The 26,454-nt window shown below is 42.9% G+C and overlaps 1 protein-coding gene across 1 annotated transcript; it reads right to left on the bottom strand.

The window, feature by feature from the left end:
- Positions 1-1,681: 1,681 nt before the first annotated feature.
- LOC125377381 (multiple epidermal growth factor-like domains protein 10) lies at positions 1,682-25,470 on the bottom strand. Its single transcript, XM_048390444.1, has 8 exons — positions 25,375-25,470; positions 25,220-25,278; positions 23,751-24,899; positions 22,643-22,757; positions 22,300-22,405; positions 3,762-3,825; positions 2,536-3,525; positions 1,682-1,731 (listed from the first exon to the last, which is right to left on the bottom strand). The coding sequence occupies exons 1-8, from the start codon at positions 25,392-25,394 to the stop codon at positions 1,682-1,684; spliced, it is 2,553 nt and encodes an 850-aa protein (XP_048246401.1). The 5' UTR covers positions 25,395-25,470.
- Between the last annotated feature and the right edge of the window lie 984 nt (positions 25,471-26,454).

Below are 26,454 nucleotides of genomic sequence, written 5' to 3'. Positions count from 1 at the left end.
ATGAATGGATCACTGAAAATCAGTGATGATACCAGGTGTTCGCGAAAAGGGTAAGCATATCCTGCCCTACCGGTAGCACCCTCCGTTCACACAATTTGCATATATAAAGTAAGTATTTATTGCCTGCAGTATAGCAGTACTCCTGCCATGCGACCTCAACCTGTTAACAAACCAGACAATGAAGTGATCGATGAACAAGAAAATCCAGTGAAACGAGAGTACCATTCCTGGCTATATGAATCTAATACAAACGGTATGTTAATTCTGAATTACGTCTGAAGAAACATGTAAATATCAAGTTCCGTGTATTTAGAGGTAACCGGTTCTCGAAACTTAATGTTGCATCTATCACTAACATTGATCAAACCCTTTTCAAAGCAGGGTCTCATCCTACCAAGTTTGATGAAAAATGCATAAATAATGTTCAGCACGTGTAACCACAAGCATTTGTGAGTTGTTTTTCTAATCATGATCTTTAACTTTGACCTTTTCATGACATATGCAAAATTAATTGCCTAGCGCTATATGAAAGAAGTCCATGGTGGAATGGTGTGAATGATCTTTGTGCAGAAGTAATTAGAAAAAGGATCGAGGGATTGGTCAATTTCAAGCAGTTCTGCTTCAGCATCATAATCCAAGATTTGTTCATGGCGTTAAAAAATTCAGTCGCCATATTTACTTCCCCAATTTTAAGTATCTGCTTATCTGATTTCATGTACAACACAAACCCCACTGATGCGTTACAAGGCGCCATGTTCGACATTTTTGCTGTATCAATGCACCACTTTCACTTTACTTTCTCGATAAAGGGAAAGGAAATTATGAAATTTAAAGTAGGTGAACGTTTTATCTTTGGACAACTGATGAAAACGAAATCATTACAAGCAAATAACATCCAGTTGTTTTCAATCTACAGCTTATTATCAATTGCTCAGACGCTGAAAAACCTCGCAGTCATCTAACAGTAAGGATAATGACCCTCACTTCTACACACACGTTCTACATATCAAATGAACTAATCACACACGTTCTACATATTAAATGAACTAATCACACACGTTCTATATATTAAATGAACTAATCACACACGTTCTATATAATAAATGAACTAATCTCCTTGGTCCAAAATTGTGATCGACATAGGCGGCTGGAGAATTCGGCTCCGAAACTCTATGTTTACGGAAGTTAGCATGTGTAATTTGCAAAATGTATAAATATACCTTTTTGCATATTATTTGCTGGTTTAAGTATTAAATGCTTACCTTCTTGTTGATGAATATTTTCGAAGACACATGCAGCTTGCTAACAGGATTCCCACAAGACACAGCACTGTTGTCAGTCCTATTATGATGTAGTTGCTATGAACCTCCGGTTTCGTACCTGCTGAATAAAATGATGCTATGTTAATTTAATAAGACATTTACAATGCCGTTAAATACAATCATGTTGGAATAGCCACGAGGAGAGAGCACGGTATCGGTCTGTCAAGCGCTGAAGTTTTTGTTTGTGCTGGGTATTCAATTTTGTTTCTTATTGTTTTGCAGATACATCGACGAATACATAGGACTGTCTAACACGACGGAATGTGAAGACCCAGGCACTCTCTATTAACCGATCTAACAGTATTCCCGATCCCGTTAAATCATAGTTACAACATCATTATTCAAACTCCGGAAACTGTCTATTCCAGACGCTGGCACAGATTTTCGGTCTCATTCTCCAGTTTCCTCTCTGTATCGAGGCATTGAGAGGATTACTGTAACAATATCTCTCACAACATGAGGCTTGTGTCGGTACGTGAGTCCACTGTACGCGTAGACTACTTGAAACAAGTTAAGAACGCCCACAAATGGACGGATGTGTGTTGAAATACCTACCAGCCATGACATGACTTCTTCCGATATACGTATCTATATTGCATGTCTATACATATGGATATTGCATAGCTATGTCTTATTGTAACAGCTAGTGAATTATAACGGATAACTATCGATAATTATCGTATTAACTTCCACTTTAACACTATTATGACAATATGACAAACATGGTATTTCTACTCAACATAAGACATGTTAAGATGACAAGAAATATACCCCTATCTTCCACCCTTGTTCTCTGGTTTTTTGTCATGTGCAATGTTTTTATATTTTCTTATTAAAATGTATTTTTACCTCAAGTCTATCATATATCTATGTATCATGGTTGCTGCGGCAATTTGTAAAAATACAGTTTAAAGCTGTGTCAAACTCAACTCAAACGTCAATTTTTTTCAAAGCATAAACGAAAATTGTCTCAGAATAAAATCAATTTTCAGAGAGAGAAAATTGATACCAATAATTACATTTAGTATTATAATTGAAATGAATATTATCTTACCACATGTACTTTGATTTCGGCAGATGCCTATCGAACAGTCACTTGTACAGGTAGATTTGCACCCATGATCAGTAATGTTGCAACCTTGTGTGCAGGTTCCAAACTCCTGGTCACAAATCCCATCAATGCATATCTCACAGGTGTTATTACAAAACGCACCATAATAACCATTGCCGCACCCTTTCACACAGGTTCCATTCTCTGAGTGACATTCATGATCGATGCAGCTCTCATAGCAGGAGCAGTCAGTCCCAGCATACCCTGGTGCACAACCATCTACACACGCTCCTGAATCATTGCAGGCCAGATTTGCACACTTTGAGTTACATCGCGATGAGCAGTTAGTACCATGCCATCCGGTATTACAGCCATGAATACAGTATCCTGTCGTTTTGTCACATTCGGGGGTGCAATTGGTGGAGACATTTCTGTCACAGGCTGATGATGAAGTTCCGTCGGGGTCAGGGAGGCAGTTTTCACTGCACACCTTTTCACACCAATGGCCATAAAATCCAGGATTACAACCGTGGATGCAATGTCCTGTCTTCTTGTCGCAGTCCAGGATGCACGTGTTGGAGACATTTCGGTCACATTCTAGCACAAAAGTTGCGTCAAGGCCGGCGCGGCAGTTTTCACTACACACCTTTTCACACCAATGACCATAAAATCCAGGATTACAGCCTCCTTCGCATCCAGCCTTGCATGTTCCTTTACAATTCTCACATGGCATCTCACAGTTGGGGCCAGTGTATGGAGAATGACACTGGTTACACATTCCCGTGCTTCTATTACACGATTTACATTGTTGAGAACAGTTCTTGCAGTCAAGGCCATAGTAGGAGTCCACGCATCCAGAAACACAGACTGACCCAATCTGGCAGTAGTTGCCGTGACACCCTCCTTGGCATTCTGTACACTGTCTCTGATGTTCACATGGTATGCTGCAGCTTGTACCCTGGAGTCCTGGATTACAGCCGTGGATGCACGCCGCGATGCCACTGCCTTTGAGCAGTTCACACGCTTTATATCTGCAGCCACTGTTGCACGTAGATGTACATCGCTTGTTGAAATACCCAGGGTGACACGTTGATGAGCAGTCACCTGTTTCATCACAAACTGCACAGTGCTGGCCATCTTTGCAGGGTGTTGCTATGCAAAATAGAACACATATTTAGATGAAAATAACATCAAAAAGTATTCAAAGCTATGACAGCAAATTAGACGCATTAGATCAATGGGTCACATTTTTTTCCAAATAACGAAAGAAATTGCTGAAGTCCCTGTAACTCGATTTAGGTCGAACTTCGTTAATAATGGAATAATCACTGCGAGGGCAAAAAAAATATTTGTCAAAATAGGATATTGTGTTTATGCGAGTTACAGACCTATGAAATCATCTTCTTGTTCTGACGTATTAAGCACATTGTTCTTATCTTCTGAAGCAGATGCCTGGATGAAACAAGAAGATTTGTCTAACTTACCTCCTATCAAACGTACAACGGACGCAAAACATAGGATCACCAAAGATGTCATGATCTGTCTGAAAATTAAAAAAAGGAATATATATCCATCTATAATCTCAACAAAAAGACCGTGTAACAGAAAACAAGTAAACACTTGTAATACTTACTCGTTTTGAGGGAAGCACATGTTCAATGTTGGTGTATCGAGCTAAGTGGTAGGACCTCGGGGAAATATTACTTGGGCGACTTGTAGTCGCGGATTCAGACGTACTGACAGTTGACTTTCAACTTCCCTTTAATGGGGAGGTATGTCATGAATCTGTTCATGAATAGAATGTGTTCAGACCAATGATAACAGTTATCTATAATTCATGTTGTCGAACTGTACTTGATGAACTTTCAATTTCAACTAGTTTTATGTACATCAGACAACCTTTCAATTTGTTCCCTTTAGATGTCGTTTCTATTATTAGTTTATTGCAAAACGTCTTGATATACAAATTGTTCTGGAAACAGTATGCCTGACTGAGACGAGTATGGCAATGTATGTATTACCCACCTATATTTTGAACATTGTTTAAGTGAACAGTTGGAAAAAGTACCGGCAAAGATGTAATGGTATGTTTGAAAAGGGAAAAACACAAATATACCGATATGTATAATCATGACTAACATATTACTCTATTAAAGTTAACTAGTAAACATTTAATCTGCTTACTCATAATGAGAGAGGAGCATTTTCATCGTTGGTGTATCAGTCCAATTGATACTTATCCGTGCCAATCCAAGTCGCGAATTCAGACTTCAGACCAGTATTAGCGGTTTGTCAGTACTATACAAGTACTCGTGGGTTGCCATCGCAATACCAGTATTATTGGGTTGTCAGTACAATATAAGTACTCGTGGGTTGCCATCGCAATACCAGTATTATTGGGTTGTCAGTACAATATCAGTACACGTGGGTTGCAATCGAAATACCAGTGTAAGTGGGTTGTCTGTACCATAACAGTACTCGTGGGTTGCGATCGCAATACCAGTATTAGTGGGTTGTCAGTACCCTATCTGTACTCGTAGGTTGCCATCGCAATACCAGTATTAGTGGGTTGTCAATACTATACGAGTACTCATGGGTTCCCATCGCAATACTTATATTAGTGGGTAGTCAGATCCATCCAATTACTCGTTGGTTGCAATCGCAATACCAGTAAAAGTGGGTTTTCAGTCCCATACCAGTACTCGTAGGTTGCCATCGCAATACCAGTATTAGTGGGTTGCCAGTACCCTACCATTACTCGTGTGTTGCCATCGCAATACCAGTATTAGTGGGTTGTCAGTACTATACGAGTACTCGTAGGTTGCCATCGCAATACCTGTATTAGTGGGTAGTCAGTACGATACCAGTACTCGTGGGTTGCCATCGAAATACCAGGTTTAGTGGGTTGACAGTACCCTATCTGTACTCGTGGGTTGGCTTTGCAATACCAGTATTAGTGGGTGGTCAGTACCCTATCTGTACTCGTTGGTTGCCATAGCAATACCAGTATTAGTGGGTTGTCAGTACCCTATCTGTACTCGTAGGTTGCCATCGCAATACCAGTATTAGTGGGTTGTCAATACTATACGAGTACTCATGGGTTCCCATCGCAATACTTATATTAGTGGGTAGTCAGATCCATCCCATTACTCGTTGGTTGCAATCGCAATACCAGTAAAAGTGGGTTTTCAGTCCCATACCAGTACTCGTAGGTTGCCATCGCAATACCAGTATTAGTGGGTTGCCAGTACCCTAACATTACTCGTGTGTTGCCATCGCAATACCAGTATTAGTGGGTTGTCAGTACTATACGAGTACTCGTAGGTTGCCATCGCAATACCAGTATTAGTGGGTAGTCAGTACGATAACAGTACTCGTGGGTTGCCATCGAAATACCAGGTTTAGTGGGTTGACAGTACCCTATCTGTACTCGTGGGTTGGCTTTGCAATACCAGTATTAGTGGGTGGTCAGTACCCTATCTGTACTCGTAGGTTGCCATAGCAATACCAGTATTAGTGGGTTGTCAGTACTAAACGAGTACTCGTGGGTTGCAATCGAAATACCAGTATTAGTGTGTAGTCAGTACCCTATTTGTACTCGTGGGTTGGCATCGCATTACCAGTATTAGTGGGTTTTCAGGACCATGCCAGTACTCGTGCGTTGCCATCGCAATTCCAGTATTAGTGGGCTGTCAGTCCCATACCAGTGCTCGTAGATTGCCATCGCAATACCAGTATTAGTGGGTAGTCAGTACAATACCAGTATTCGTGGGCTGCCATCGCAATACTTGTATTAGTGGGTTGTCAGTACCCTATCTGTACTCGTGGGTTGGCATCGCAATACCAGTATTAGTGGGTTGTCAGGACCATGCCAGTTGTCGTGGGTTCGCATCGCAATACCAGTATTAGTGGGTTGTCAGTACCTTAATAGTACTCGTGGGTTGCCATCGCAATACCAGTATTAGTGGGTTATCAGTACCCTATCGGTACTCGTGGGTTGCCATCGCAGTACCAGTATAAGGGGGTTCTCAGTACCATGCGATTACTCGTGGGTTAAAATCGCAATACCTGTATTAGTGGGTTGTCAGTACCATATCTGTACTCGTGGGTTGGCATGGCAATACCAGTATAAAGGGGGTTATCAGGACCATGCCCGTACTCGTGGGTTGATATCGCAATACCAGTATTAGTCGGGTGTCACTACCATGCCAGTACTCGTGGGTTGCAATCGCAGTACCAGTATAAGGGGGTTATCAGTACTATACGAGTACTCGTGGGTTGCCATCGCAATACTTGTATTAGTGGGTTGTCAGTACACTATCTGTACTTGTAGGTTGGCAAAGCAATACCAGTATTAGTGGATTGTCAGTTCAATACCAATACTCGTGGGTTGCAATCAAAATACCAGTATAAGTGGCTTGTCAGTTCCCTACCAGTACTTCCCGGGTTGCCATCGCAATATCAGTATTAGTGGGTTGTCAGTACCTTATCTGTACTCGTCGGTTGGCATCGCAATACCAGTATTAGTGGGTTGTCAGTACCTTATCTGTACTCGTCGGTTGGCATCGCAATACCAGTATTAGTGGGTTGTCAGTACCTTATCTGTACTCGTCGGTTGGCATCGCAATACCAGTATTAGTGCGTTGTCATTACAATGCCAATACTCGTGGGTTGCAATCGAAATACCAGTATAAGTGGGTTGTTAGTACAATACCAGTACTCGTGCGCTACCATCGCAATACCAGTATTAGTGGGTTGTCAGTACCCTATTTGAACTCGTAGGTTGCCATCGGAATACCAGTATTAGTGGGTTGTCAGGACTATACGAATACTCGTGGGTTACCATCGCAATACCAGTTTTAGTGTGTAGTCAGTACCCTATTTGTACTCGTGGGTTGGAATCGCAATACCAGTATAAGTGGGTTGTCAGTACAATGCCAAAACTCGTGGGTTGCCATCGCAATACCAGTATTAGTGGGCTGTCAGTCCCATACCAGGGCTCGTAGATTGCCATCGCAATACCAGTATAAGGGGGTTGTCAGTACCATGCGATTACTCGTGAGTTGAAATCGCAATACCTGTATTAGTGGGTTGTAAGTACCCTATCTGTACTCGTGGGTTGGCATGGCAATACCAGTATAAGTGGGTTGTCAGGACCATGCGATTACTCGTGGGTTGCCATCGCAATACCACAATTGATGGGTTATCAGTCCCATACCAGTACTCGTAGGTTGCCTTCGCAATACCAGTATTACTGGATTGTCACTACAATGCCAATACTCTTGGCTTGCAATCGAAATACCAGTATAAGTGGGTTGTCAGCACCTTACCAGTACTCGTGGGTTGCCATCGAAATATCAGTATTAGAGGGTTGTCAGTACCCTATCTGTACTCGTATGTTGCCATCGCAATACCAGTATTATTTGGTTGTCAATACTATACGATTACTCGTGGGTTGCCATCGCAATACCAGTATTAGTGGGTTGTCAGATCTATGCCATTACTCGTGGGTTGCCATCGCAATACCAGTATTAGTGGGTTGTCAGTACCTTACCAGTACTCGTGTGTTGCCATCGCAATACCAGTATTAGTGGGTTGTCAGTACTATACGAGTACTCGTAGGTTGCCATCGCAATACCAGTATTAGTGCGTAGACAGTACCACACCAGTGTTGGTGGGTTGTCAGTCCCATACCAGTACTCGTAGGTTGCCATCGCAATAACAGTATAAGTGGGTTGTCAGTACAATACGAGTACTCGTTGGTTGCCATCGCAATACTTGTATTAGTGGGATGCCAGTACCCTATCTGTACTCGTAGGTTGCCATCGCAATACCAGTATAAGTTGGTTGTCAGTACTATACGAGTACTCGTGGGTTGCCATCGCAGTACCAGTATTAGTCGGTTGTCTGTACCATGCCATTACTTGTGGGTTGCCATCGTAATAGCAGTATTAGTGGGTTGTCAGTCCCATACCAGTACTCGTAGGTTGCCATCGAAATATTGAAGTATTATTGGGTTGTCAGTACCATACTAGTACTCGTGGGTTGCCATCGCAATACCAGTATTAGTGGGTTGTCAGTACCTTATCTGTACTCGTCGGTTGGCATCGCAATACCAGTATTAGTGGGTTGTCAGTACCTTATCTGTACTCGTCGGTTGGCATCGCAATACCAGTATTAGTGCGTTGTCATTACAATGCCAATACTCGTGGGTTGCAATCGAAATACCAGTATAAGTGGGTTGTTAGTACAATACCAGTACTCGTGCGCTACCATCGCAATACCAGTATTAGTGGGTTGTCAGTACCCTATTTGAACTCGTAGGTTGCCATCGGAATACCAGTATTAGTGGGTTGTCAGGACTATACGAATACTCGTGGGTTACCATCGCAATACCAGTTTTAGTGTGTAGTCAGTACCCTATTTGTACTCGTGGGTTGGAATCGCAATACCAGTATAAGTGGGTTGTCAGTACAATGCCAAAACTCGTGGGTTGCCATCGCAATACCAGTATTAGTGGGCTGTCAGTCCCATACCAGGGCTCGTAGATTGCCATCGCAATACCAGTATAAGGGGGTTGTCAGTACCATGCGATTACTCGTGAGTTGAAATCGCAATACCTGTATTAGTGGGTTGTAAGTACCCTATCTGTACTCGTGGGTTGGCATGGCAATACCAGTATAAGTGGGTTGTCAGGACCATGCGATTACTCGTGGGTTGCCATCGCAATACCACAATTGATGGGTTATCAGTCCCATACCAGTACTCGTAGGTTGCCTTCGCAATACCAGTATTACTGGATTGTCACTACAATGCCAATACTCTTGGCTTGCAATCGAAATACCAGTATAAGTGGGTTGTCAGCACCTTACCAGTACTCGTGGGTTGCCATCGAAATATCAGTATTAGAGGGTTGTCAGTACCCTATCTGTACTCGTATGTTGCCATCGCAATACCAGTATTATTTGGTTGTCAATACTATACGATTACTCGTGGGTTGCCATCGCAATACCAGTATTAGTGGGTTGTCAGATCTATGCCATTACTCGTGGGTTGCCATCGCAATACCAGTATTAGTGGGTTGTCAGTACCTTACCAGTACTCGTGTGTTGCCATCGCAATACCAGTATTAGTGGGTTGTCAGTACTATACGAGTACTCGTAGGTTGCCATCGCAATACCAGTATTAGTGCGTAGACAGTACCACACCAGTGTTGGTGGGTTGTCAGTCCCATACCAGTACTCGTAGGTTGCCATCGCAATAACAGTATAAGTGGGTTGTCAGTACAATACGAGTACTTGTTGGTTGCCATCGCAATACTTGTATTAGTGGGATGCCAGTACCCTATCTGTACTCGTAGGTTGCCATCGCAATACCAGTATAAGTTGGTTGTCAGTACTATACGAGTACTCGTGGGTTGCCATCGCAGTACCAGTATTAGTCGGTTGTCTGTACCATGCCATTACTTGTGGGTTGCCATCGTAATAGCAGTATTAGTGGGTTGTCAGTCCCATACCAGTACTCGTAGGTTGCCATCGAAATATTGAAGTATTATTGGGTTGTCAGTACCATACTAGTACTCGTGGGTTGCCATCGCAATACCAGTATTAGTGGGTTGTCAGTACCTTATCTGTACTCGTCGGTTGGCATCGCAATACCAGTATTAGTGGGTTGTCAGTACCTTATCTGTACTCGTCGGTTGGCATCGCAATACCAGTATTAGTGCGTTGTCATTACAATGCCAATACTCGTGGGTTGCAATCGAAATACCAGTATAAGTGGGTTGTTAGTACAATACCAGTACTCGTGCGCTACCATCGCAATACCAGTATTAGTGGGTTGTCAGTACCCTATTTGAACTCGTAGGTTGCCATCGGAATACCAGTATTAGTGGGTTGTCAGGACTATACGAATACTCGTGGGTTACCATCGCAATACCAGTTTTAGTGTGTAGTCAGTACCCTATTTGTACTCGTGGGTTGGAATCGCAATACCAGTATAAGTGGGTTGTCAGTACAATGCCAAAACTCGTGGGTTGCCATCGCAATACCAGTATTAGTGGGCTGTCAGTCCCATACCAGGGCTCGTAGATTGCCATCGCAATACCAGTATAAGGGGGTTGTCAGTACCATGCGATTACTCGTGAGTTGAAATCGCAATACCTGTATTAGTGGGTTGTAAGTACCCTATCTGTACTCGTGGGTTGGCATGGCAATACCAGTATAAGTGGGTTGTCAGGACCATGCGATTACTCGTGGGTTGCCATCGCAATACCACAATTGATGGGTTATCAGTCCCATACCAGTACTCGTAGGTTGCCTTCGCAATACCAGTATTACTGGATTGTCACTACAATGCCAATACACTTGGCTTCCAATCGAAAGACCAGTATAAGTGGGTTGTCAGCACCTTACCAGTACTCGTGGGTTGCCATCGAAATATCAGTATTAGAGGGTTGTCAGTACCCTATCTGTACTCGTATGTTGCCATCGCAATACCAGTATTATTTGGTTGTCAATACTATACGATTACTCGTGGGTTGCCATCGCAATACCAGTATTAGTGGGTTGTCAGATCTATGCCATTACTCGTGGGTTGCCATCGCAATACCAGTATTAGTGGGTTGTCAGTACCTTACCAGTACTCGTGTGTTGCCATCGCAATACCAGTATTAGTGGGTTGTCAGTACTATACGAGTACTCGTAGGTTGCCATCGCAATACCAGTATTAGTGCGTAGACAGTACCACACCAGTGTTGGTGGGTTGTCAGTCCCATACCAGTACTCGTAGGTTGCCATCGCAATAACAGTATAAGTGGGTTGTCAGTACAATACGAGTACTCGTTGGTTGCCATCGCAATACTTGTATTAGTGGGATGCCAGTACCCTATCTGTACTCGTAGGTTGCCATCGCAATACCAGTATAAGTTGGTTGTCAGTACTATACGAGTACTCGTGGGTTGCCATCGCAGTACCAGTATTAGTCGGTTGTCTGTACCATGCCATTACTTGTGGGTTGCCATCGTAATAGCAGTATTAGTGGGTTGTCAGTCCCATACCAGTACTCGTAGGTTGCCATCGAAATATTGAAGTATTATTGGGTTGTCAGTACCATACTAGTACTCGTGGGTTGCCATCGCAATACCAGTATTAGTGGGTTGTCAGTACCATATCTGTACTCGTGGGTTGGCATCGCAATACCTGTATTAGTGGGTTGTCAGGACCATACCAATACTCGTTGGTTGGCATCGCGATATCAGTATAAGTGGGTTGTCAGTACCTTACCAGTACTCGTTGGTTGCCATCGCAATACCTGTATTCGTGGATTGTCAGTACCATACAAGTACTCGTTGGTTGCCATCGCAATACCTGTAATAGTGGGTTGTCAGTACCATGCCAGTACTCGTAGGTTGCCATCGCAATACCAGTATAAGTGGGTTGCCATCGCAGTACCAGTATTAGTCGGTTGTCTGTACCATGCAATTACTTGTGGGTTGCCATCGTAAATACCTTTATTAGTGGGTTGTCAGTCCCAAACCAGTGCTCGTAGATTGCCATCGCAATACCAGTATTAGTGGGTAGTCAGTACAATACCAGTATTCGTGGGTTGCCATCGCAATATCTGTATTAGTGTTATGTCAGTACCCCATCTCTACTCGTGGGTTGCCATCGCAGTACCAGTATAAGGGGGTTGTCAGTACCATGCGATTACTCGTGGGTTGAAATCGCAATACCAGTATCAGTGGGTTGTCAGTACCCTATCTGTACTCGTGGATTGCCATCGCAATACCAGTATTCGTGGGTTGTCAGTCCCATACCAGTACTCGTAGGTTGCCATCGCAATATTGAAGTATTATTGGGTTGTCAGTACCATACCAGTACTCGTGGGTTGCCATCGCCATACCAGTATTAGTGGGTTGTCAGTACCATATCTGTACTCGTGGGTTGCCATCGCAATACCAGTATTAGTGGGTTGTCAGGACCATGCCAGTACTCGTGGGTTGGCATCGCAATACCAGTATTAGTGGTTTGTCAGTATCTTACCAGTACTCGTGGGTTGCCATCGCAATTCCTGTATAAGTGGGTTGTCAGTACCATATCTGTACTCGTGTGTTGCCATCGCAATACTAGTATTGGTGGGTTGTCAGTCCCATACTAGTATTCGTAGGTTGCCATCGTAATACCAGTATAAGTGGGCTGTCAATACTTTACGAGTACTCGTGGGTTGCCATCGCAATACTTGTATTAGTGGGTAGTCAGTACCATGCCATGACTGGAGGGTTGCCATCGCAATACCTTTATTATTGGATTGTCAGAACCATATCTGTACTCGTGGGTTGGCATCGCATTACCAGTATTAGTGGGTTGTCAGTCCCATACCAGTACTCGTAGGTTGCCATCGCAATACCAGTATAAGAGCGTTATCAGTACTTTACGAGTACTCGTTGGTTGCCATCGCAATACCAGTATAAGAGGGTTATCAGTACTTTACGAGTACTCGTTGGTTGCCATCGCAATACTTGTATTAGTGGGTTGTCAGTACAATGCCAATACTCGTAGGTTGCAATCGAAATACCAGTATTTGTTGGTTGTCAGTACCATACCACTAATCGTGGGTTGCCATCGCAATACCTGTTATAGTGGGTTATCTGTACCCTTCCAGTACTCGTTGGTTGCCATCGCAATACCAGTATTATTGGGTTGCCAGTACCATTCCAGTACTCGTGGTTTGCCATCGCAATGCCAGTATTAGTGGGTAGTCAGTACCATGCCATTACTGGAGGGTTGCCATGGCAATACCTTTATTATTGGGTTGTCAGCACCATATCTGTACTGGGTTGGCATCGCATTACCAGTATTAGTGGGTTTTCAGGACCATGCCAGTACTCGTGCGTTGGCATCGCAATACCAGTATAAGTGGGTTGTCAGTACCTTACCACTTCTCGTGGGTTACCATCGCAATACCAGTTTTAGTGGGTTGTCAGTTCCATGCCAGTACTCGTGGGTAGCCATCGCAATGCCAGTTTTAGTGGGTTGTCAGTACCATATCTTTACTCGTGTGTTGCCATCGCAATACCAGTATTAGTGGATTGTCAGTACCATACCAGTACTCGTTGGTTGCCATCGCAATACCTGTAATAGTGGGTTGTCAGTACCATTACATTACTCGTGGGTTGCCATCGTAATAACAATATTGGTGGGTTGTAAGTCCCATACCAGTACTCGTAGGTTGCCATCGCAATACCAGTATAAGTGGGTTGTCAGTACCATACGAGTACTCGTTGGTTGCCATCGCAATACTTGTATGAGTGGGTTGTAAGTACCCTATCTGTACTCTTGGTTGCCATCGCAATACCAGTATTAGTGGGTAGTCAGTACCATACAAGTACTCGTTGGTTGCCATCGCAATACCTGTAATAGTGGGTTGTCAGTACCATGCCAGTACTCGTAGGTTGCCATCGCAATACCAGTATAAGTGGGTTGCCATCGCAGTACCAGTATTAGTCGGTTGTCTGTACCATGCAATTACTTGTGGGTTGCCATCGTAAATACCAGTATTAGTGGGTTGTCAGTCCCAAACCAGTGCTCGTAGATTGCCATCGCAATACCAGTATTAGTGGGTAGTCAGTACAATACCAGTATTCGTGGGTTGCCATCGCAATATCTGTATTAGTGTTATGTCAGTACCCCATCTCTACTCGTGGGTTGCCATCGCAGTACCAGTATAAGGGGGTTGTCAGTACCATGCGATTACTCGTGGGTTGAAATCGCAATACCAGTATCAGTGGGTTGTCAGTACTTTACGAGTACTCGTGGGTTGTCATCGCAATTCTTGTATTAGTGGGATGTCAGTACCCTATCTGTACTCGTGGATTGCCATCGCAATACCAGTATTCGTGGGTTGTCAGTCCCATACCAGTACTCGTAGGTTGCCATCGCAATATTGAAGTATTATTGGGTTGTCAGTACCATACCAGTACTCGTGGGTTGCCATCGCCATACCAGTATTAGTGGGTTGTCAGTACCATATCTGTACTCGTGGGTTGCCATCGCAATACCAGTATTAGTGGGTTGTCAGGACCATGCCAGTACTCGTGGGTTGGCATCGCAATACCAGTATTAGTGGTTTGTCAGTATCTTACCAGTACTCGTGGGTTGCCATCGCAATTCCAGTATAAGTGGGTTGTCAGTACCATATCTGTACTCGTGGGTTGCCATCGCAATACTAGTATTGGTGGGTTGTCAGTCCCATACCAGTATTCGTAGGTTGCCATCGTAATACCAGTATAAGTGGGCTGTCAATACTTTACGAGTACTCGTGGGTTGCCATCGCAATACTTGTATTAGTGGGTAGTCAGTACCATGCCATGACTGGAGGGTTGCCATCGCAATACCTTTATTATTGGGTTGTCAGAACCATATCTGTACTCGTGGGTTGGCATCGCATTACCAGTATTAGTGGGTTGTCAGTCCCATACCAGTACTCGTAGGTTGCCATCGCAATACCAGTATAAGAGCGTTATCAGTACTTTACGAGTACTCGTTGGTTGCCATCGCAATACCAGTATAAGAGGGTTATCAGTACTTTGCGAGTACTCGTTGGTTGCCATCGCAATACTTGTATTAGTGGGTTGTCAGTACAATGCCAATACTCGTAGGTTGCAATCGAAATACCAGTATTTGTTGGTTGTCAGTACCATACCACTAATCGTGGGTTGCCATCGCAATACCTGTTATAGTGGGTTATCTGTACCCTTCCAGTACTCGTTGGTTGCCATCGCAATACCAGTATTATTGGGTTGCCAGTACCATTCCAGTTCTCGTGGTTTGCCATCGCAATGCCAGTATTAGTTGGTAGTCAGTACCATGCCATTACTGGAGGGTTGCCATCGCAATACCTTTATTATTGGGTTGTCAGCACCATATCTGTACTGGGTTGGCATCGCATTACCAGTATTAGTGGGTTTTCAGGACCATGCCAGTACTCGTCCGTTGGCATCGCAGTACCAGTATTAGTGGGTTGTCAGTACCTTACCACTTCTCGTGGGTTACCATCGCAATACCAGTTTTAGTGGGTTGTCAGTTCCATGCCAGTACTCGTGGGTAGCCATCGCAATGCCAGTTTTAGTGGGTTGTCAGTACCATATCTTTACTCGTGTGTTGCCATCGCAATACCAGTATTAGTGGATTGTCAGTACCATACCAGTACTCGTTGGTTGCCATCGCAATACCTGTAATAGTGGGTTGTCAGTACCATTACATTACTCGTGGGTTGCCATCGCAATACCAATATTGGTGGGTTGTAAGTCCCATACCAGTACTCGTAGGTTGCCATCGCAATACCAGTATAAGTGGGTTGTCAGTACCATACGAGTACTCGTTGGTTGCCATCGCAATACTTGTATTAGTGGGTTGTCAGTACCCTATCTGTACTCGTTGGTTGCCATCGCAATACCAGTATTAGTGGGTAGTCAGTACCATGCCAGTACTCGTTGGTTGCCATCGCAATACCAGTATTAGTGGATTGTCAGTACCATTCCAATACTCGTAGGTTGCAATCGAAATACCAGTATAAGTGGGTTGTCAGTACATACTAGTACTCGTTGGTTACCATCGCAATATCTGTATTATTAGGTTGTCAGTACCATACCAGTAGTCGTTGGTTGCCATCGCAGTGCAAGTATTAGTGGGTTGTCAGTTCTATACAAGTGCTCGTTGGTTGGCATCGTAATATCTGTATTATTAGGTTGTCAGTACCATACCAGTACTCGTTGGTTGCCATCGCAGTGCCAGTATTAGTGGGTTGTCAGTACTATACAAGTACTCGTTGGTTGGCATCGTAATACCAGTATAAGTGGATTGTCAGTACCATTCCAATACTCGTAGGTTGCAATCGAAATACCAGTATAAGTGGGTTGTCAGTACATACTAGTACTCGTTGGTTACCATCGCAATATCTGTATTATTAGGTTGTCAGTACCATACCAGTAGTCGTTGGTTGCCATCGCAGTGCAAGTATTAGTGGGTTGTCAGTTCTATACAAGTGCTCGTTGGTTGGCATCGTAATATCTGTATTATTAGGTTGTCAGTACCATACCAGTACTCGTTGGTTGCCATCGCAGTGCCAGTATTCGTGGGTTGTCAGTACTATACAAGTACTCGTTGGTTGGCATCGTAATACCAGTATAAGTGGGTTGTCAGTACATACTAGTACTCGTGGGTTGCCATCGCAATACCTGTATTATTGGGTTGTCAGTACCATACCACTAATCGTGGGTTGCCATCGCAATACCTGTTATAGTGGGTTATCTGTACCCTTCCAGTACTCGTTGGTTGCCATCGCAATACCAGTATTATTGGGTTGCCAGTACCATTCCAGTACTCGTGGTTTGCCATCGCAATGCCAGTATTAGTGGGTAGTCAGTACCATGCCATTACTGGAGGGTTGCCATCGCAATACCTTTATTATTGGGTTGTCAGCACCATATCTGTACTGGGTTGGCATCGCATTACCAGTATTAGTGGGTTTTCAGGACCATGCCAGTACTCGTGCGTTGGCATCGCAATACCAGTATTAGTGGGTTGTCAGTACCTTACCACTTCTCGTGGGTTACCATTGCAATACCAGTATTAGTGGGTTGTCAGTACCATGCCAGTACTCGTGGGTAGCCATCGCAATGCCAGTTTTAGTCGGTTGTCAGTACCATATCTTTACTCGTGTGTTGCCATCGCAATACCAGTATTAGTGGATTGTCAGTACCATACCAGTACTCGTTGGTTGCCATCGCAATACCTGTAATAGTGGGTTGTCAGTACCATGACATTACTCGTGGGTTGCCATCGCAATAACAATATTGGTGGGTTGTAAGTCCCATACGAGTACTCGTAGGTTGCCATCGCAATACCAGTATAAGTGGGTTGTCAGTACCATACGAGTACTCGTTGGTTGCCATCGCAATACTTGTATTAGTGGGTTGTCAGTACCCTATCTGTACTCGTTGGTTGCCATCGCAATACCAGTATTAGTGGGTAGTCAGTACCATGCCAGTACTCGTTGGTTGCCATCGCAATACCAGTATTAGTGGATTGTCAGTACCATTCCAATACTCGTAGGTTGCAATCGAAATACCAGTATAAGTGGGTTGTCAGTACATACTAGTACTCGGTGGTTACCATCGCAATATCTGTATTATTAGGTTGTCAGTACCATACCAGTAGTCGTTGGTTGCCATCGCGGTGCCATTATTAGTGGGTTGTCAGTACTATACAAGTGCTCGTTGGTTGGCATCGTAATATCTGTATTATTAGGTTGTCAGTACCATACCAGTACTCGTTGGTTGCCATCGCAGTGCCAGTATTAGTGGGTTGTCAGTACTATACAAGTACTCGTTGGTTGGCATCGTAATACCAGTATAAGTGGATTGTCAGTACCATTCCAATACTCGTAGGTTGCAATCGAAATACCAGTATAAGTGGGTTGTCAGTACATACTAGTACTCGTTGGTTACCATCGCAATATCTGTATTATTAGGTTGTCAGTACCATACCAGTAGTCGTTGGTTGCCATCGCAGTGCAAGTATTAGTGGGTTGTCAGTTCTATACAAGTGCTCGTTGGTTGGCATCGTAATATCTGTATTATTAGGTTGTCAGTACCATACCAGTACTCGTTGGTTGCCATCGCAGTGCCAGTATTAGTGGGTTGTCAGTACTATACAAGTACTCGTTCGTTGGCATCGTAATACCAGTATAAGTGGGTTGTCAGTACATACTAGTACTCGTGGGTTGCCATCGCAATACCTGTATTATTGGGTTGTCAGTACCATACCACTAATCGTGGGTTGCCATCGCAATACCTGTTATAGTGGGTTATCTGTACCCTTCCAGTACTCGTTGGTTGCCATCGCAATACCAGTATTATTGGGTTGCCAGTACCATTCCAGTACTCGTGGTTTGCCATCGCAATGCCAGTATTAGTGGGTAGTCAGTACCATGCCATTACTGGAGGGTTGCCATCGCAATACCTTTATTATTGGGTTGTCAGCACCATATCTGTACTGGGTTGGCATCGCATTACCAGTATTAGTGGGTTTTCAGGACCATGCCAGTACTCGTGCGTTGGCATCGCAATACCAGTATTAGTGGGTTGTCAGTACCTTACCACTTCTCGTGGGTTACCATTGCAATACCAGTATTAGTGGGTTGTCAGTACCATGCCAGTACTCGTGGGTAGCCATCGCAATGCCAGTTTTAGTCGGTTGTCAGTACCATATCTTTACTCGTGTGTTGCCATCGCAATACCAGTATTAGTGGATTGTCAGTACCATACCAGTACTCGTTGGTTGCCATCGCAATACCTGTAATAGTGGGTTGTCAGTACCATGACATTACTCGTGGGTTGCCATCGCAATAACAATATTGGTGGGTTGTAAGTCCCATACCAGTACTCGTAGGTTGCCATCGCAATACCAGTATAAGTGGGTTGTCAGTACCATACGAGTACTCGTTGGTTGCCATCGCAATACTTGTATTAGTGGGTTGTCAGTACCCTATCTGTACTCGCTGGTTGCCATCGCAATACCAGTATTAGTGGGTAGTCAGTACCATGCCAGTACTCGTTGGTTGCCATCGCAATACCAGTATTAGTGGATTGTCAGTACCATTCCAATACTCGTAGGTTGCAATCGAAATACCAGTATAAGTGGGTTGTCAGTACATACTAGTACTCGTTGGTTACCATCGCAATATCTGTATTATTAGGTTGTCAGTACCATACCAGTACTCGTTGGTTGCCATCGCAGTGCCAGTATTAGTGGGTTGTCAGTACTATACAAGTACTCGTTCGTTGGCATCGTAATACCAGTATAAGTGGGTTGTCAGTACATACTAGTACTCGTGGGTTGCCATCGCAATACATATATTATTGGGTTGTCAGTACCATACCACTAATCGTGGGTTGCCATCGCAATACCTGTTATAGTGGGTTATCTGTACCCTTCCAGTACTCGTGGGTTGCCATCGCAATACCAGTATTATTGGGTTGCCAGTACCATTCCAGTCCTCGTGGTTTGCCATCGCAATGCCAGTATTAGTGGGTAGTCAGTACCATGCCATTACTGGAGGGTTGCCATCGCAATACCTGTATTATTGGGTTGTCAGTACCATAACAGTACTCGTTGGTTGCCATCGCAGTGCCAGTATTAGTGGGTTGTCAGTACTATACAAGTACACGTTGGTTGGCATCGTAATACCAGTATAAGTGGGTTGTCAGTGCGATGCCAGTACTCGTGAGTTGCCATCGAAATACTGAATTATTATTTTGTTGTCAGTACTATACAAGTACTCGGGGGTTGGTTTCGTAATACCAGTGTTAGTGGGTTGTCAGTAACATACCAGTCGAGGGTTGTCATCGCAATACCAGTATTAGTCCGTTGCAAGTGCCATACAAGTACTCGTGAGTTGGTTTCGTAATACCACTATGAGTGGGTTGTCAGCACCATACCCGTACTCGTGGGTTGTCAGCGCCATATCAATGCCAGTGGGTGGTCAGTGTCCACTTGCACAAAACCACCTTAGCGCTACGATGATCGCTACTCCCATACTGAACTCAAGATGGTCTTAGCGCTTAGATCACTGTGTTTTGTGGACCAGAGGCATACCAACCCTCGGTATTTGTCATCAACATGCCCGTACTTGTGAGATTTTTAGCACTGTATCTGTACAGTCAGTTCCATATTCGAGTTCCTGAATTCATTGCCTAGTCCATAAATACAGAGACAAAACCCTTTCCATATCCCATAGATATCTCTTCATAAAGCAGAGTAGATTTGAGTTTATGAATCACTATCAAATAGTTATGATACCTGATTACCAGATGTAAAAGGTGAGCGTGTCCTGCCCCAGCGGTATCACCCACAAACTCATGCAAACTCATGCAAATTAATGCCAATTGTTCACCTATAAAAACACGGGAACAATTCAAAATTATATTATCGGACATAATTTTGTCACTTTTTTAAAGCTTTACTGAGGGCTTGAACGTTGAAATTCCGATTCATATGGATAAAGAAACAGATCCGCAAGAAGGGGGGCACAATTGATGCCCCAGGGGATGCCTACTTCTTGCCTAAATGTCTTACCCCCAGATGGTATCAATAAGGACTTTAAAATGACTTTAATGCAATTATCACCGATGGATGATCACACCAAGGAGCTAAGACTGAAAGGTAGCATAACACCTTGCCAGTATATTTTACACTACTGAAAGGTGCCAACAGGTATACTAGTTTGAAAATTTGTTCATCTTCATCTTCATTGGATAAGTGTTCTATGCAGACCAATAACGTGTGCATATATATAACGGAAGACAGTGTAACTAATTTGCCAATTAATTGTGATAGCGAGAAATGGTCTGCAAAGCATTGTAATGCAATTTCATTGCAGCGATATCTACAGTGTAGATATCGCTGGATCTCACCCAAGCGATATGTCCTGTGGGATCCAGTTTGGGATGATAAATCTAGTTATATGTTTCACAAGTTATAAACGCTCACCAGTAACTAATGTTAACTGGTTGTATGACCAGATTTTAAAGAGACTGAATATTTAAGTTACAGCATGTTCTTCATTGGATCTAATTAAAACAGATGTAATTCAAAGCATATGAACAACTGGGTGCGCTCTTATCCTCCCTCTTGTATCGTGAAGATCCGGGGTAGAATAGGTCTTCAGCAACCCATGCTTGCCGTAATAGGCGACGATGCTTGTCGTAAGAAGCGACAAACGGGATCGGGTGGTCAGACTCGCTGACTTGGTTGAAGTATGTCATTGATCCAAATTGCGTGGATCGAAGCTCATGATATCAATCACTGGAGTGTCTGGTCCAGTCTCGATTATTTACGGACCGCCGTCTTATAGCTGGAATATTGCTGAGTGCGGCGTAAAACAACAAACCAACCAAGCTTCCTTATACATAGTGACATTGTGCCATATACTGTTTTTCATGTAAAGATATCTCCGGCGAAGGCGTTATTTCCATTACCAAGAGTTCCCGCGGTTTCGCTTACCATGAAGCCTGACCCTGTTCTCTCATCTACGCCATGGGAACCCAATATATATTTAACTTTTTCACGTTCAGGTTTGTTGACAGTAACTTAATCCAGAAATCTATACACACACAAAATGTGAAACCAACAAATAACAAAGACATGATTTACAATTAACAATTGTATTATGAAAAGAAACTAGGTTTACAAACCAATACACATTTCTGCATAACTGTTTATAACGTTTCTAGAAGCATTCTTCAAATATGCAAGTATTTATTTAGGTATGTAAACTGAGCATTTGTGTTTAGCTCTTTACAAGAATTAAATACAGGCATAAATACTGGGGTAGCTCTGACAACAATTGCGCCCACTGGAATCTTAAGAGTCACGGGTGTACAAATAGAACCAGCTAATACAGCCATTTTGATGACGCCGAATGTATAACGGCACGGGGTTCAAAGCCATGGGGACCACACTTGACGTATTACATATTTGGAGAGCTGCATAATAACTAACTATGATTGAAATATGTTATGTTCTATCTTGACATGTTAAAATTATTCCAACTGAGTAGCGTGGTGGTACTCATAGCATAGCATAGCATAGCATAGCATAGCATAGCATAGCATAGCATAGCATAGCATAGCATAGCATAGCATAGCATAGGAAAGCATAGCATAGCATAGCATAGCATAGCATAGCATAGCATAGCATAGCATAGCAAAGCATAGCATATACACGATATCTCTCGATCTTTATGACTATTGCTTTGTGCCAATACATCCGATCGTTAGGTGCTTGCTAATAAACTATATCTTGAGTGCTGCACGTTCTCAAAGACACGGTGTGACGTGATCCTCAACTAAAGGAAAACTATCACAGGGCCAGTTTCGTTTTTTTTATCAGCATCAACATCTATAAACTCGTAGTCACGTGCTTCCTGTTGTTCTACTGGAGATTCCACTTCTTCATCATCAGTTTCTTCCCTACAATAAAAATCATTTATATGTTTATCGACATTAGTCACAGGACATATGCATAATTATTCTACTAACTGAAGGTATAAAAGCTTTCAGTACTAAATACAGCTGGTTTTTTTTATAATTATGCAGCCCTTCGTTATGAAGGTTAGCAGAAAGATTGGATTCGGGGATGTCAAATATAATGGGAAGCATTCTTATTTTGTCCTGTAAATGATTTATATAAAACACTCAAATATGAACCTTTTAGTGCGTTCATAGTATCCAATGTATATTGCTACTATGATACCAACAAGGCAAACCAAACACGCTGCTGATGTTCCGATGATGATCAGTAGTAGGCTCTCGGCGTTCTGCCCTGGGGAATACAATGATGTTGTCAGGTTTTATTATATAGTTGATGTGTAACAAACAAGTAGGTAATATATATAACACATGATGACAAAACTAAAAAGGTAATGGAGTGTAGGGATATGAACCAAGTTAACAATTAATGATCTAAACCTAAAAACGTTGCTTGCCCACATCAAGAGATTACGCGGTTTAGTTTATTGATCATACCAGTAACATGAGCGACAGACATTGCATAATGATGGGGCTGGGGGCGTAAAAGAATAAGATTGGGTTATGTTCAAATATTAGAAAAGACTTTTGCTTCCTGCTTTAACCTTATCTCTACACTTGATGTTATAAATCCAATACATAACAGTGTTGAAACGAACAATGGCTAATAATCATTTATATAAACAGAATTGAAAACATTTTTGAGCATCAGGATATTTGTCAGCAGTTCATCAATTAAATATAATGAAGATTTATTTAATGGTGGCTACAATAATATGAATTACAATCACACCACTCAATGGCAATAACTATTCTCTATACGCTATGTTTTTGTGAGGATGTATTACATGTTTGTGGCCAGCAGTCAGATATTTCATTGATGTATTATTACATTTAAGTGATGCAAAATCATTGATTCCTATGTGGGAAATGTTACTCTGGGCAAGTTTACCCTGTATTTCATCATTTGTCTAAATTTGGTTTCTAGTTTTGCGAACTACATGTATGAAAGAATATGAAACTGCAAATATAATGTTCAGAACTAGCACCAATGCATATCTCACAGGTAGTGTTACAAAAGGCCTCATGTGTTGTACATTGTTATCTGTTATAGTTGCAGTAAAAATATGTTACAATACAGTTTTAAGCAGTGCTAACATCAACTCAAACGTCAATTTGTTTCAAAACATACACGTAAATTGTCACAGAATAATATATATATATATTCAGCAAGAATAAATGATAACAGTAACTACATTTATTTTTGTTCAGATCAGTATATACTTACCACATGTACTTTGATTTCGGCAGATGTCTATCGGACAGTCACTTGAACAGGTAGATTTGCACCCATGATCAGTAATGTTGCATCCTTTGATGCATGTTCCAAACTCCTTGTCACAAATCCCATCAATGCATATCTCACAGGAGTGATTACAAAATGCACCATAGTAACCTTTGTCGCACCCTTTTGCACAGGTTCCATTCTCAGAGTAACAAACAAGATCAAAGCAGTTCTCATAGCATGTACAGTCAGTCCCAGCATACCCTGGTGCACAACCATCTACACATGCCCCTGAATCATTGCAGGACAGATTTGCACACTTTGAGTTACATCGAGATGAGCAGTTAGTACCATGCCATCCGGTATTACAGCCATGAATACAGTATCCTGTCGTTTTGTCACATTCTGGGGTGCAATTGGTGGAGACATTTCTGTCACAGGCTGATGATGAAGTTCCGTCGGGGTCAGGGAGGCAGTTTTCACTGCACACCTTTTCACACCAATGGCCATAAAATCCAGGATTACAACCGTGGATGCAATGTCCTGTCTTCTTGTCGCAGTCCAGGATGCACGTGTTGGAGACATTTCGGTCACATTCTAGCACAAAAGTTGCGTCAAGGCCGGCGCGGCAGTTTTCACTACACACCTTTTCACACCAATGACCATGAAACCCAGGATTACAGCCTCCTTCGCATCCAGCCTTGCACGTTCCTTTACAATTCTCACATCGCATCTCACAGATGGGGCCAGTGTATGGCGAATGACACTGGTTACACATTCCCGTGCTTCTATTACACGATTTACATTGTTCAGAGCAGTTCTTGCAGTCAAGGCCATAGTAGGAGTCAACGCATCCAGAAACACAGACTGACCCAATCTGGCAGTAGTCACCGTAACATCCTCCTTTACATTTTGTACACTGTCTCTGATGTTCACATGGTATGCTGCAGCTTGTACCCTGGAGTCCTGGATTACAGCCGTGGATGCACGCCGCGATGCCACTGCCTTTGAGCAGTTCACACGCTTTATATCTGCAGCCACTGTTGCACGTAGATGTACATCGCTTGTTGAAATACCCAGGGTGACACGTTGATGAGCAGTCACCTGTTTCATCACAAACTGCACAGTGCTGGCCATCTTTGCAGGGTGTTGCTATGCAAAATAGAATACATTTTTAGATGAGAATAACATCAAAAAGTATTCAAAGCTATGACAGCAAATTAGACGCATTAGATCAATTGGTCACATTGTTCCAAATAATGAAAGACGTAGCAGAAGTAATAGCAGGTCGAGCTTGGTAAATAATGGAATAAATCACTGCAATGGCAAAGAAGATTTGTCAAAGTAGGATATTGTGTTGATGCGTGTTATATACCTTTGAAATCATCTCCTTGTTCTTACTTATTAAGCACATTGTTCTTATCTTTTGAAGCAGATGCCTGGATGAAACAATGAAGATTTGTCAAACTTACCTCCTATCAAACGTACAACGGACGCAAAACATAGGATCACCAAAGATGTCATGATCTGTCTGAAAATAAAAAAAAAAAATATATACCCATCTATCATCACAACAAACAGACCGTGTAACAGAAAACAAGTTTACACTAAGTCTTGATCTACTTACTCGTTTTGAGGGAAGCACATGTTCAATGGTAGTGCATCGAGCTAAGTGGTAGGACCTCAGGGCATTTAGTTGTACGAGCTGTGGTCGCGGATTCAGACTTCGTGCTAACAGTTGACTTTCAACTTCCCTATAACGGGGATATATGTCATGAATCTGCTCACGAATAGAATGTGTTCAGACCAATGACAACAGTTATCTATAATTCATGTTGTTCAACGGTACTTGATGAACATTCAGTTTCAACTATTTAAATGTATACGAGACAGTCTTTCAGTTTGTTCCCGTTAGATACCGAGTTTATTATAAGTTCATTTCAAAACATTTTGAAATACACGAGTTGTTCTAGAAACAGTATGCCTGGCTGGAGCGATTATAGCAATGTATGTATTACCCACGAACATTTTGAAAATTGTGTAAGTTGACAGTTTGAAGAGTCCCGTCAGAGAGGTCATGATATGTCTGAAAAGGGAAAAATACAAATATACCGATATATATTATCATAACCAACATTTTACTATATTACAGTTAACAAGAACACATTTTATCTGCTTACTCAAAATGAGACAGGGACGTTTTCATCGTTGGTGTATCAGGCCAATTGATAATTCTCAGGATACTTATATGTGCGAATTATAGTCACTAGTTGTATGGGCATTATCTTGCCCCCACATACCTACGTCATCACACCATCCTCCTTATTTCTCGAAGTAGTGGGTTGTCAGCACCATACCCGTACTCGTGGGTTGTCAGCACCAAACCCGTACTCGTGGGTTGTCAGCACCAAGCCCGTACTCGTGGGATGTCAGCACCTAAACGTACTCGTGGGTTGTCAGCACCAAACCGTTCCGTGGGCTGTCAGCACCAAACCCGTACTCGTTGGTTGTCAGCACCAAACCTGTACTCGTGGGTTGTCAGCACCAAACCCGTACTCGTGGGTTGTCAGCACCAAACCCGTACTCGTGGGTTGTCAGCACCAAACCCGTACTCGTGGGTTGTCACCACCAAACCCGTACTCGTGGGATGTCAGCACCTAACCCGTACTCGTGGGTTGTCAGCACCAAACCGTTCCGTGGGCTGTCA

This window comes from Haliotis rufescens, unplaced genomic scaffold (assembly GCF_023055435.1).
Source record: "Haliotis rufescens isolate VD_foot unplaced genomic scaffold, xgHalRufe1.0.p SCAF_9, whole genome shotgun sequence".
NCBI classification, from domain to species: domain Eukaryota; kingdom Metazoa; phylum Mollusca; class Gastropoda; order Lepetellida; family Haliotidae; genus Haliotis; species Haliotis rufescens.
This window is presented reverse-complemented; position numbering and strand designations above follow the sequence as displayed.

Bases quoted from the DNA above. Each gene is read 5' to 3' on its own strand.
- LOC125377381 (XM_048390444.1), bottom strand. From the start codon at position 25,394: ATGTGCTTCCCTCAAAACGA. The intron at 25,279-25,374 runs GTAAGTAGATCA...TTTTATTTTCAG, and splicing joins ATGTGCTTCCCTCAAAACGA to ACAGATCATGACATCTTTGG. The intron at 22,758-23,750 runs GTAAGTATATAC...TGTATTCCCCAG, and splicing joins CCGAAATCAAAGTACATGTG to GGCAGAACGCCGAGAGCCTA.